The sequence below is a fragment of the Gouania willdenowi genome, chromosome 3, assembly GCF_900634775.1.
Source record: "Gouania willdenowi chromosome 3, fGouWil2.1, whole genome shotgun sequence".
Classification (NCBI taxonomy): domain Eukaryota; kingdom Metazoa; phylum Chordata; class Actinopteri; order Blenniiformes; family Gobiesocidae; genus Gouania; species Gouania willdenowi.
The window spans coordinates 10,479,317-10,493,978 of NC_041046.1; the positions used below are offsets into that span (position 1 = coordinate 10,479,317).

General features: G+C 36.3%; 1 protein-coding gene across 2 annotated transcripts in view; it reads left to right on the forward strand.

Annotated features, from left to right (window-relative positions):
- Positions 1-8,056: 8,056 nt before the first annotated feature.
- kif13ba (kinesin family member 13Ba) overlaps positions 8,057-14,662 on the forward strand; it is a 90,475-nt gene continuing 83,869 nt past the window's right edge. For both annotated transcript variants that reach the window (XM_028443102.1, XM_028443103.1), the window contains exon 1: positions 8,057-8,602. In XM_028443102.1, coding sequence (XP_028298903.1) covers positions 8,524-8,602 — 79 coding nt within the window. In that variant the 5' untranslated portion in view covers positions 8,057-8,523. The remainder of the gene's footprint in view (positions 8,603-14,662) is intronic.

Sequence of the window (14,662 nt, forward strand, 5' to 3'; positions counted from 1 at the left end):
AGCCAGGAGTCAACAGTGGTGGGATAGGGATGACAACAGCTTAAATGATGCAGAGTTCATTAAAATTTGAATTGTTGTGTTGTTCAGAGTGTCTTCAACAGATCAGATACACATCGCATATGGGCAAAAACATCGGATTTGGGTCGCATTTGCCTACAGTGTGAACGTAGCCTCAAACCTCAAAGCGCTTAACAAAATATAAAGTCCATAGTAAGAAAGAAAGAACCCAAAAAGATCCACATGAACAAGCATTTAGCGACAGTGGGAAGAAAAATATCCCTCTTTTTTATAGGAAGAAATCTTCAGCGGAATCAGTTGTGGAACTGTTTTTATTAGCGGAACCAAAAAAGGAAAAAAAATAATCTCTTGTCACTTGTCAGTATGTTAACTAATAAAATGTGCTCGTAGAACTGTTGTATAAAAGCCATACCAAACTCGAGGTTATGCTGTTGCGTGAAATATCAGCACTGGTGTGATTATCTACAGCCAAATCACACCAGTGCTGATATTTCAGTACATCAGCACAACCTCGAGTGTCATATTGCTTAACTGGCACAAACTTGGACCAAAGTAAAACTTGAGAAAACTCGTTAATAAATGAGCCTATTGCTAAAAACCCTTAAACTAAGCTGTCCTTCACATGTAAACACAAACTTACTTCACCTTCCCATCTCCAACCAATGCTTACATTTATAGCCACTTGCATAACCAGAGAGACAGAAAAAGGCCTGAATCTAGATCATAAGATAGTGAGTGAAGCGGGGGGAAAAGGAAAAGATAACTTAAATCCTCTTTGACGTCAGCAGTGACTTAAGCGTGTGTCATTGTCTACGTATGTCCTTTAAAATCAAGTCAGACACCACATCTGTCTCTCCTTTGCCTACGCCCTTATTGTGGTGACAAGTCTGCTCCCACCTGCCCATCACACAATATCAGACCTGTAGGGTTCAAATATGTATTTAGACATCAAGTAGGCTGTAAGTAGCCAATGTGGAGAGGTAAAGACATTTAGTGTGCTCTGTCTGAATGTATCACGGATGACTGATGATGAAGTTCTTAGACTTTGATATCCAGATGTCATTCTCCCTAATGTGGCACACATCTTGTTGTAGGGCGCCCTCTGGTGGCTGTTCCATCCTTTCATTCATTTTTTTACCAAAAACCAACAAAATCACACAAACATGCACCTCTATCATGTGGGTCTACAGTAAGGACCACTGTGATTGATCCATAACTGAGATTTGTATGAGAAACTGTCCTTTGTTTAGACATATAATATTTCTGCAGTATAATTGCAGAAGTGAAAGTAATGGATTAAAAGTGACTCACGTTACTGTAATTGAGTTGGTTTTGTGGGTACTCATATTTTTTTTGAGTATATTTCTAAATCAGTAGATTTACTTGTGCCTAAGTACATTTTAAAAGAAGTAAAGTAATTTGTTACATTTCTACACCCAACTGTTACTGAGTAAATTATTGTTTTTGGTTTTAAAATAATTAATGGTCATAGTGAAACTACAAAAATTTAAATGAGCAGACAACAATCAAATACATCACATCATACATGGAATAGATCAGAATCCTTTTATTGTCATTGCAGAGTACAATAAATTGCACATGCCCCTCCCGACAACATTCAAGTCAAACAGACACAGTTATCATAAAAACAACATAAGGTACGGTAAAAGTCTGTTGGAATAAAAGGTTAATCAGTATGAAAGTTCTTCCGAATAAAAGTGCATGGTATACAACATTATAAAAGAAAAAAATTTGAAAAGAGACAGTATATCATCATAGCTGAGCAACCAGATTAAACGTAATGCACAGCGCCAAAACGGCATTGACTGAAGGTGATTTTCTCTGTTTTAGAGTTCATACATTTAGCTATACAGTACTTGAACTGAATTCATTGGTGTGATTTTATTAAAAAAGAATTCTACATTTTGACAAACCTTTTATTTTATTCAGATTTTAAAATTAAAGGTAGGGTAGGTATTTTTTTCCAGATAAATTTTTTAAGTTTTTGGTTGAAATGACCAATGAGAAAAGACGGTTCGGTTTTTTTAACCAATCACGTCTCCCCGTCTCCCTGCTCGTTCTCGACCCCTCGCGTGCACGAGCCCACACTAAAAGCGCATCACCGGTGACAGCGTTAAAACAGAGTTTTTAATCACGTTTTTTGAACATATATAATGATAAAGTTTAGTATTTACTTACCGCTGAATGAGACATGAGGTGACGTCGGAGCCCTCGGATTACCTACCCTGTCTTTAACTAAGTTCCAATTGTGCAAGATTTTGTTGCTTCCATTATACATGAGACATTCACTGTAAGCAATGGGAACCGTGGCAAGATTTATTACCAAAAATGAAAGTGGGGGTGAAAGTAACTAGTAACTTTTACTTTGAGTACTATTTAATTGAGCTACTTTTTACTTGTACTTGCGTGTTTTATGTATGACCTACGTGGACTTGTACTTGAGTAGAATTTCAATCAAGTAACAGTACTTCTACTTGAGTAGGATATATGAGTACTCTATACACCTCTGTATACAGTAATTGTAACTGGACTAGGTTAAAGTCCCTTTGGGAGCTCTAATCAAACTAAGTTGTAGAACATATGCATCCAACATTCAAATCAATATCACGATCTTTATCTGTTGCAATGGCAGGTAGGTTAAAACGAATTATAAAAAACCTATTATCATTCCATCCATCCAACCGTCTCATAGTAGCTTCCCCTCCCTGGACAGGTCACCTTCCCTACACAGGGCCAGATATTCACAGGAGCCGTCACAGAGTTCTGCATGCTTCAGAGGACTCTAAAATATTAAAGAATGCATCGTCATGCAGCTCAGTAGTAGATCTGCCAACAAGCCTCCATTTATCATTCAGGTGTGTTGGACCAGGATGCAGACACATAAAACAGGAAGGATTCTTAGCTTTCTAGAACTGTATTCATAATAGACTTTGATTAAACTATCAGAATCCTCAAAAGGATGGCAGTGTGGGACCTACCCAAATACATATAGGGTGGCTATGTCCATAACAGCCAGAAAAGAGGACAATTTTAAGGACTCCACAAAGCCAGGGCACTGACAGAAAAATAAAAGCAAACCCATAACATTATACAACTCTCTATACGGTTTTGTAAAACCGATGAAAGAAGCACTATTAAAGTGACAGACCTTCTCTGCTCCACTCCTTCTCCCATGCTTTTAACTTATGAAAGTAATGTATTTTTCTGTATTTACCTTTATTGTTGTTACTTTCTTTTTTTGACTTGTGTAGTTGATTTAACAACTGTAAAGTGTCTTTGAGTGTTTGAAAAGCGCTTATAATTAAAATGTATTAATATTATTATTATTGATGGGACAAGTGAGATTTCCTTGTGTGAAAAGGACAGTATGAGTTCTCACTTTGAAAAGGTAAATTTACGAGGTCCACCATTCATTTAACCAGGTCCATGATTATTTTTTATTAAGCTATCATTTTTAATTCAATTGAAGAATTTAAAGGAAGTGCACAAGATGGACACTAGACAGGCTGATAAGTGAAACTGCACTGATTGGTCACCGTTTGAAAAGGGAGGCTAACTCGGCCTTGCTGCCTTGGAGACCGAGACCGCAAGAAATCAGGGAATCAGCGCTCCAACGGGAAAAATAATCTAAATCTCTGTCAGACGCGCTGCCTGCCTTGTCAGCCATGGTGTGTTTATACCTCTTGACCTTTGACCTCGTGCAAGAACTGAAGGAGTGTGAAAAGGCTTAGAGTGTTTATCTGAACAAACGTTGACATCTTTTTATTGAGCTAATGATCTTGGATTTATGGACCTATGAGTCCTACACTATGTTTATCATGATGCTCCAACCACCGTGAATCAAAGTAAGCAATCACCTTTGAGGAAGACTGACAGTTGGCAGTCGAAACATGTCATATTATAACATAAATAATAACTTAAGCAGGTTCACAGTGAAGGCAGGTCAGGCTATACCTGCTGTAAGAAAATTGTTACTCATCTGCTCTACTAGAAAAAAGGACAAACCAGCCCTATTAATACAATTTGTTAATAGGAAGCATAAGATGGATCTATTGAGACAAGGGGAGGAAACTGACGGGAAAATACGTGTATTTAAATGAACACTTAATAGAAACAAAAAAAATAAAAATGCAGATATTGCCAAAAAAGCAAGATTCCTGAGGAAACAGAAGAAGTCAATCCACATGGACTGCCAAATGTAATGTATATTTAGAAAGTTGAACGGGACACCTGAAGAAGCCAGAGTGCCCACTGTGTCTGTTCATTAACTGTATTTTTCCAACTCTAACATGTGATAAACAACAAATCACATGTTTAACATTAAACAAGATTCTGGCACGAACTTTTTTAACAAAACTAATAATAATTGCAGATATTATACAGATGAACAGTTTAACTCTAATTTTACCACAAGTGGGTGTTTATCAGTTTTACACATAAATAGTAGGAGTTTATACACAAACCATCAAAATATCAAAGAATATATTAGTCAGTTTAAAAAACCATAATGTGATTGCCATGTCAGAAGCTTGGCTGGACTCTGAGAAAGGAATGGATTTTGAGTTAAAAGGGTGAAATGAACCAAAACAACAGGCGGAATAAATGAAAATTAACTATAAAGTATTGTAAAATATGACAAGAACTGTTGATGATCTGATGGAGTGTATTACTATTAAAATTATCATGGAAAGCAGTAAAAATATTTTGGTCAGTTGTGTATACAGAACACCTGGCTCTAGTGTTGACATATGTAAGAGTATCGTGGAAGAAATGATTGTGGGGTCGAGTCAGAAGGTCACATTCATCTGTGGGGTTATCAATATAGACCTGCTTAATGATAATAATATAAAAAAAAAACATATGAGCACAAGGGAATTTTTTGCATCTATGTCAAGTATGAGTCTGTATCCATTGGTTACCAAACCAACTAGAATAACATCTCACAGTAAAACATTATTAGATAATATATTTACCAACGATATAGAAAACAACTTAGTCAGTGGACTGTTGTTGAGTGATATAAGTGACACACAATGTATGGCCGAGACTGTAGACAGAAAAATAAAGAAAAGATCACTAGAGTCAAGAGGGTGAGAACAAAAAAACATAAATGCATTCAGAGATGAACTTCTATCAAAAATTGGAAGGATATGTATGAATATGATAACATCGACTGGATGGTAAAAGCACAATGTAGTGATTATTAAAAATCAGTACTAGGAGTTGGACATGAAAAGCCTTTGCTTCTTCTTACTCCTTTTCAGGGAGTTTAGGGATTATTTTTTGCACTATTGTATATTTTAGTTATTATGGTATTACATTGTTGTTTGTCTGAAATAAATAAATAACATTTAAAAAAAATAAAATAAAACAATATATATAATCAAAATCTGCTTCTATTTAGTTTTCTTATCTAGAGAGTGAAACTGAGCGCTCTATGATGTCCTTTTATAATTATATGTATTTATAATGCAATTCCACTTACTACCAGTAGAGGCCAAGATCGATCCAGTAAACGCAAAAACAAGCGCTCCAAATTATTAATTTATTTTAATCACAGATGTTCACAGTACTTTCCCATAAATTGTGCCAAAACGATAGTTTTACATGAAAAAAAAATAATTAAAAAAGCCAATTGAAGCCAATTTTTTTTAAAAAAGTTTAATTGGCTATTCAGAATTAAATGCATGCTAATTATTTTGTTTATGTCTTTACATGTAGTTTGATGTTTAAAAAATAAACCAAAAAAGTCATTATATTAAAACTCAGTAGTGATCTGCCTAACAGTTACATGTACTTGTCAAATAACTACTGGTATTATATGTTGTGGAAAAACAAATTTAACTCGTTAACAAATAATATTAGCAATTGACAAAATAATTCACTATTATTTATCGATTATTGAAATAATGATGTGATATTAATTCTTTATCATTCAATAAAAAAAATAAAAAACAAAGACATTTATTGAAGTCATATTTTGTTGCATCTGGGCCGTATTTGGGGTAGTACATTATTTAATTATTATTATTATTATTATTATTATTATTATTATTATTATTATTATTATTATTATTATTCAATTAAAAAACACAACATTTCAATCAAAGAACAAAAAATAAATCTAAAAAATAATTTCAATCAAATAAAAAAAGTCTTATTTGGGTCTCAAATATTTTTTTTCTTTGATTGAAAATATTTATTTTGGATTGAAGTAAACGTTTTTGATTGAAGTGATTTATTTATTCATTTTATTATTATTATTATAATATTTTTTTTCTTTTTTCATTGAAAAGTGTTTGAATAAAAAAGACACAAATCTACCTCCATGCATTGTGTGTCTGCATAAGTCCCACTGCCTTCAGGAAATACTGGTTTCATGAAAATGCGTACATGATGCGCAACAATGTGGGAAAGCAACAAAAGTGTTCATTCGGGTTGCCACCTTCTTCCTTTGGTTTGTGAGCCCAGTTTGTGCTTTTGTTTTGAAAAATGACAGGAAGCGTTTACGCCTCTTTTTCTACTCCTAGATTTAACGGAAGGGAAGCATGACTCAGAGGTGTCTCTGAAACACATCTGGTACGACCACTTGTTCCCACTTTTAGTTTCACCTTTAAAGTTATTGCCACCGTTTTAAAACTCTTTCGGTTTCCACTTGCAGTTATAGTTTAGTTTCAGTCCTGTCACCACCATGACTGAACGCTAGCAGCTGATGTTATGGAACAGCTGGTTCAGCGAACTAAACACTGACTTCAGCATCAGTGCTGCAGATGTGGAGAAAACTAGAAACAACCGCTGATTCAACAACAACACTAAACTCCAGTAACTTGCAATTTAATCTTGAATTATATTATGTAGTTTAGAGACAGACAACTTTTATCACAGCGGAGCCACAAAAATGCGATTGATCGGCATTGCAGCCAATCTGAGCATGAACTCATTGAAGAACAAAGTTTTATTTATTTATTTATTTATTTATTTATTTATTTTTTATTGTCGTCTAGTATATTTATCTCTAATTGTATGTGTGGTCAAAAGTTTGTATTACAGTTTTCCCAAATTTAATCTAAAAAATAAAACTTTTAATATATTGTACACAATAAACAAATATTTTTAGTGCCATAAAACACAGTGACTGTTCAAAATACATATGAATTAATTTGTTGTTCGTTTAAAAATACAAATTAGAGTATAAGATTTCAGTGAAATTTTAGAGACTTTAGGTTGGTTCTTCTTCTGTTGAGCAATTCTTCTTCATAATGTAAAAGGTGAAGTGTTATGGTACTGCAGTAAAAATGAAGCCGCCGGCCTAGTTTTATCATGAATTTACAACATTAAACAACGCGTCGACGCAAATTTTTTGTAGTCAGCATTATCAATTGTGTTAGTAATCATTTTTGCATTCTTGTAGTATTACACACAGGGGCGCAAGGTGGCTTAGTGGTTAGCAGAAAGAAGGTCTTGGGTTCAAGCCCTGGGGTGGTGGACACTTGGGTCCTTTCTGTGTGGAGTTTGCATGTTCTCCCTGTGCTCCAGCTTCCTCTCACAATCCAAAAACATGATTGTTAGGTTGATTGGAGTCTCTAAATAGCCCGTAGGACTGAATGTGAGTGGTGCCCTGTCCAGGGTGTACCCCCGCATAACGGCCTGTGTGAGTCGGAGATAGCCACCGGCAGACCCCCGTGACCCTAAAATAGGACAAAGCATTCTGAAAATGAATGAATGAATGTTACACACTTTGTGGTTGGCCCAAATATTGAGAATCTCAAATTCCACCTAATTACAAAGTGAATTATCTGAACTAAATTACAATTCAATTACAACAGCAAAAAAAAAAAAAAATCCAGTTACAGATAAAATTATGTAATAATTGTAGTTAATTATCAATTACGCAATTACAAATATAATTGACCTCAACCCGAATGACAGATGCTTTATTTTGAAAGGCGCTTGGTGGGGGCGGAAGGGCGGCTGCTGCTCGTTGTTTGTAGCTTGACTCTCTCCCGTTGGGAGGCTGCAGCGGATCATCGCTCAGACTCTCTTCTCCGTTGGGCTCGTGGGTTAACGGAGGTTAACGGTGTCCAGCACCGGTAACGGGGCTCAGAGACACGGTGTGTCCCAGGGCTGTGAGGCGGTCAGATGGAAGAAAGTGTCATAAATCAAGCTGCCTTTTCCTGTCGCTGCCTTCCGTTATTTTGCCTGGAAAATTAGCTGCTAGCTCGGTTTTTTTTTTTTTTTTTTTTTTTTTTCGCGTAAAGCGCAATTTTACTGAACCAGCGGCTGGAAAATGAGCAGAAGAAGAAAATAGAGGCAGCTGTGGCTTCCTGTGGGATTTTAGCCAGGCTTTCCTTCAGTGTGTGTGTTTTCCTGTGGACATGCTGAGAGCAGCTAGCTGACTGTGAGTCCAGCTAGCGCCACATTTCCAGGATTGTGGATGATTTTTCTGCTGCTGAGAAGCTGACCTATAGTGGGTGAAGTGTCAGCATGGGGGAATCCACCCAATCCAGCCTGGATGACTCTAATGTCAAGGTGGCGGTTCGAGTCCGACCCATGAACAGAAGAGGTGAGGCTCACTAACACACATAATACACACTGACTGACATCACAGCACTTTGATTTCCAGATCACAGTTTGCATTTTCTGAATTAGAATTATATTTCGTCAGTCTTTAGAAGAAGAAGAAAAAAAAAACCCAGAACAAACAACACTCAAAAGTAAGGTTGGGCGATATATCGTGGTTCAAGATGTATAGAGTTGGCAGTGGCTATCCGTACGGTTGCCGTATCAATATGCCGAATTTGGCCAGTTTAGGTCACGTGATAGGTCAGTCATTGGTCAGTTTAGGTCGCTTGACCAAGACTAAACCTAACCCTAACAATTGTTGTAATATTGGGTTATAACCTAAACCTAACGATAAAACGCTACGTACATGTATTTCGGTAACTGTACCAGTTGCACCGGGGGTTGTCCGTACGGACACCATATAAATAGACATTTTCTACAGAGTTTCCAATTTCTAAGTGTCTAGTGATTTGGGAACGTATCAGTAGCCTCTGGGACTATGGCTACGTTTTCCTCGTTTATGTGTATTAATGTGTTAATGTGCCTGTGTGTTCTCACCGTATCATGATGGCCAAGGGTCTAAGGCACTGTACTCAAGGATCCTTCCTTCCGCTGCCGTGGGTTCGAATCCCACTTTTGTCACATATATTTTTTTATTTTAACATATTTGACACGGCAAATTCCACTTTTGAAAATACATATATGGAAAAAATAAACATTTTAGGGTGTTTCCTGGGTTAGCGAGGTATTTAAAAATAAATGAGCTAAAATAAAATTGATGGAATTTTAAGTCACGTGGTGCACCTATCACGTCACCTAAACTGGCCAGTGAGGGGTGCTCCGTTTCCGTAGCCACGGCCTTCTATTTTTGGTGATATAGAAAATATATCTAATATATATTTTCTATAGTTTATTTTGATTTGTGCAAATCCCATCATCCAAATATTTAATATTATTCATTTAGTTCAATCAAACAGTGTTCTTTGAGACATATATTTTATAGCTAATTTTGTATTAAAATACTTGTTTTAGGAGTCGCTGCTTTATCTACGTCTTGGAACATGTAAAGCACAGTTAACTGATCACCTAGACCTTCATCTAAACACACTACAGAACTCACTCACACGTGCTGTCCCTTATAGGAGAAATGGCCTAAAGTGGTACATATTGTGCAGCAGTTTGATAATAAATGTGCCCGTGTGGCATTTTGCATCAGCAAATTTAACCCAGAATTGTCTCTTTGGTAAGACTTCATTGAGTTTAAAAATTTCAATATTTATTATCGGATATCACCATTTTGAGAAAAAATATTCAGATATGAGTTTTGGTCCATTTCGCCCAGCCCTACTCAAAAGTGTAACACTCAATTGACGAACTCAGTGTTTCTCAAATGGGTGTACGTGATGACACTACAGGGGCTACTTGAGCGAGAGAGTGGACCATTAAAAAATGAAAGCATTAAACGATTAGATATTTATAATGTATATTTTTAGTGAAAAATGAGTATTATAATAATGATGATGGAAATTGGCTTGATTAGAACATGAGCTTAAAAAACAAAGGTCAGTCACCCTACCATCAAAATAATCTCGACAATGGACATGCGCACCTGGCGAACTGCGCATGCGCATCTGTCATGTTGGATACCGCTTTAAAAAAAACAGGTGTCAGAGATGGATTCTGAATGTCCTGTCATTACTGATGGTACATTAGCTGAAGAAGGGTTAGGGTTGGAGTAGCAAAATATTGTACGTATACGTGTAAATATTTACTACGCTATATTTACTGCGCATGCAACCTTAGAAAAATTTCACTCGTAGGATTATTTTACACTACACCGGCAACACAAGTTTCATGTACCTTGATGAAGAAAACTGCCTTTGATGTTGTTTTGGACCATAATCCTATAGTAATCATTAGCTGGAACCCTTAAGTAGCCTACAGTAATATAATTACAGGAGTATAGTCATTTTACAGCATGTAGTGATATTAATGCAAACAGGTCATTGATGCATTAACATGTGGCTGACCCTCCACCCCAACAAAGCTCCAGTATCACTTATAACTAATCTGATCTAAAATATCCACTTCTCAACCACTGACTAAATACAGTTATGTGATTAGAGTCTGGTAGGTTTTCTCTAAATGGTGACACTGTATACAATATGAATTTTGATAATTTTATTTCAAATGAAATCTGACCGGAAAGACAATTCTGGGTTAAATGTGCTCATGCAAAATGCCACACAGGCACATTTATTAACAAACCGCTTCACAATAAGTGCCACTATTGGCTTTTTCTCCTCTAAGGGACAGCATGTGTGAGTGAGTTCTGTTGTGTGGCGAGTTATGGGGAAGGTCTGGGTTAGGACGCACTCATTAATCTATCTAACTGTGCTTTACATTCTGTTCTGAGAAATAAAAGCAGCCACTCCTGAAACTAGTATTTTTATACAAAATACGATATATGCGATATTGCAGTTTTAGATATCACCAAAATACAAAACTCGATGTATCTTGAATCTCGATATATCGCCCAGCCCTAATTACTAAATTATAAAACAGCCTAAATGAAAACATACTGTAAATGTGTATATGAAGCACGTGTTTATTTAATATACTTACAGTTCTTATACAAGTCAACATATTACATATTTACTGTTAATTTCACTATGCCTGTCTTTAAGTTAGAAATTAACATTTTTTTATTACATAATTTCTCATGCTCACTCATGTGGTTCTCTGGCATTCACTAATGACTTATTAGACACATTTGTTGCAGACTTTACATTCTTTAACACTTTTTTGAAAGCAGTGTATATTTGTGGCGCTTGTGATTGGCTGATTTTTCATGGTGACTTGCATCGTTCCTTCCCCCGTGGAGATGCTAAAATCTCAGTTACTAATTTTACAGAACGTGTAACTGTGTCCCATCCTGCTGCTCTTTAGGAAGGTAAACTCTCTGTCACATTTTACCATGTATTTACATGAGTTCTATGTTTTCTTCACCAGACGTCTTCATTCATCATCTCTCTTCTGAGTTGTTTACGGGTTTGTTGCCGCTGACGGCACTAATCTCACGAGAAATGCCACCCAGGCCATTTCAGGTGGCAGCTCTCGCAAGGCTAGTGATAGCGTTCAGTTTAGAGAGACAGAGAAATGTTTTTATTTATTTATCTTTTAGTTATTATTACATTAAAATACTGGTTATTTATGGGAAAAGAGGGGTAAAATACAAGAGTTTTCCGGCCAAAACGCGATACTTAACAGGTTAATTTATTCCACCTTTCCTTTTCTCTTTCTCATGGCCCGACCCAGAGGCCCACAGGTGTCCCTGGTGTCCCCGTACGCCAGTCCGCCCTTTGTGCTTGGTGTGGGTTGAAGCAAAGGCTTATACACACCTACCCCATTACAAAAACAAAACAGCCCTCTCTAGATAATATCACAAAAATAATTAGCATCTAGACAAAGTCTTTTAATATACAGATTTATACTATAAAAGCTAAAGACCAAGTCTCAAACCTTGGTTTTCTGATTGACTCAGATGTTACATTCAGCAGTCAGATCAAATCTATCACAAAAACAGCTTCTACCACCTAAAGAACATTTCCAGAGTGAAAGGTTTAATGACTCAGAAATATCAGGAGAAACTGGTCCATGCCTTTATCTCGAGCAGACTGGACTATTGTAATGGTCTTCTGACAGGAAAGAGCATCAAACAGCTACAGTTGGTTCAGAACGCTGCAGCTCAGGTCTTCACCAGAACAAAGAGGTCAGAACACATTACTTCAGTTTTAAAGTCTTTACACTGGCTCCCAGTCAGCCTCAGAATAGATTTTGAAGTTCTGCTGCTGGTGTATAAATCTGTGAATGGGTTTGGTCAATCAGTGAGATGTCACTCAGGTCTGAAACCAGCAGGTATCTCAGATCTATGGACACATGTCAGATAGTAGAGCCCAGAGCTTACAGCAAACATGGTGATGCTGCTTTTTGTTGCTATGCTGCAAAGAAGTAGAACAAGCAGAGCTGAAGTGAGCATCACGGTAGGGCTGCACAATTATGGCCAAAATTATTATCACGATTATTTGATCAATATTTAATCACAAATATTTTCATTTTCATTTTTATTTAACTAATTTTAAACAAACAATCTGTGAACAGTTTAGAGTGAAAAAGAAAAGCTTGAAACAAAAATATTGATGAATACTAAAATGTACCCAAAAATTTGCCAACATTTACAACTAGCTAACTATAAATACACTGTTAGTGTAACTCCTTGAAAACAATTACAGCATATAAAGAAAAGGTTACAACGTTAGGCTTAAACCTACAGGTTTTGAGCAAGAAACACCAGTCTGTCAACATTTTCTGGCTTGAATTAATACTAATTAATTAGGCACTTATGTCAATCAACTCATGGGGGCGTGTCGACACGTTCAACCTGAGGGCCCCACCTAAAAAAAACCTTAAAACTCCAGTTTTATATTCATCAGTGGCCGTATTGTAAATGTAAAAATGACCAACGATCAGGTTAATGTCATCGTGGAGGCCAAAATTGTAGTCACGATTAAAATTGGATTATTTGTGCAGCCAAGCTATATTTTTTTTTCTCTGCTTTGTAAATTTGAGAGGGAGATGGATTTATAATCATATTATTGTAGATTTTTAATGTTTATACTGTTGATGTGTGTAAAGCACATTGCATTGCCTATGCAATAAATTTGATTATTTTTTCAAGGGCCTCTTGCAATGAACACAAGCAATAAATCAATCTGTTACATAATAAACAATTTCAGATTTATTTAAACTTTAAATAAATATAAATTATCACATTTAAAGCACAGTATACAACAATAAAGCAAACAAACCTGTGGCTTTACCTCTTCAACATTAGGGATTGGTATCGTTAAGGATTTATCGATACTACTACTCTTATCGATACTCCTTATCGATCCGGTACTTCATCGATACCCTTATCATTACCTTCCTTTTTTCAATGGAAAAACACAAAATAACAACAAAAAAAAACAAATAATGTACATCAATCTGTTTATTTTTGAACATTCTGAACAATATGGCACACAAAATAAATAAAAAAATACAAAATAGATAGTTCTAAATAAAACACTATAAATGTATAAATAAAACAATAAAAAAATACCGTATAAATAACTTTTTAATATTAACAAAACACTAAAAACACTAAACCAACTATCTAAACAATGCAAATATTCAAATCAAGTATATCAAACATAACTTAACAATTAAACATTGTGCAGAAGGAGAATTAGTGAGCTGCGCCATTAATGGCTGCTGCTACACTGGCTCGTGACAACAAGGCTAACTATGTTGATTTAGTCCTGTTTTGCTATAGTAACTTGCAACGTTTTAGTTGTAAGATGTAAGATATAATCGCAAGTCAGTACTCGAACTAAACGTTGCTGGCAGCCGAGGCACGGTAGCGGCCGATGTGTGGAGAAACCTACGCAGCCTAGGACTGCTACGCTGAGACAACCCAGCGGCCCACGAAGCAGCAGGCTGAACGCTAAGCTGTGGAGAACCCCACACGGCGCACACACACAACTCATCTGCTTTTGCTGCTCTGGTTCTGCAGTGGCACACACTTTTCTGACTCAAAATCACAATAGCCGCTTTAATAGCCATGTGTTTTACTGTAGTGTGCAGTTTTTTGGCTGAAAACAATAACAAGTGTGTGTGGATAGCGTCTACAGACACGCATACTCGAGGCGAAGAGGCGAGCACTGTCTACAGTAGCCCCTCCCATCAGTCAGCTACGCTAGCGGGTTGTTAAGGAGGACTTACAGGCACGGCGTTATCAATGCTTGTCTGAGGCTTGAGGATTCACGCGACCTTTAAAACACCGTTAACAGGACCGATACAGATGTAATAAAAAATTTGCAGCCTTTGCAATTAGAAAATATTGTGATAATATTGCAAATGCAATTAATCGTTCAGCCTTAGTATTGAGTATTACTATACTTTATACCATTATATACAAATTACATATTGCCATTGCTGTCCTAAGTAAAATTGTTGCTCT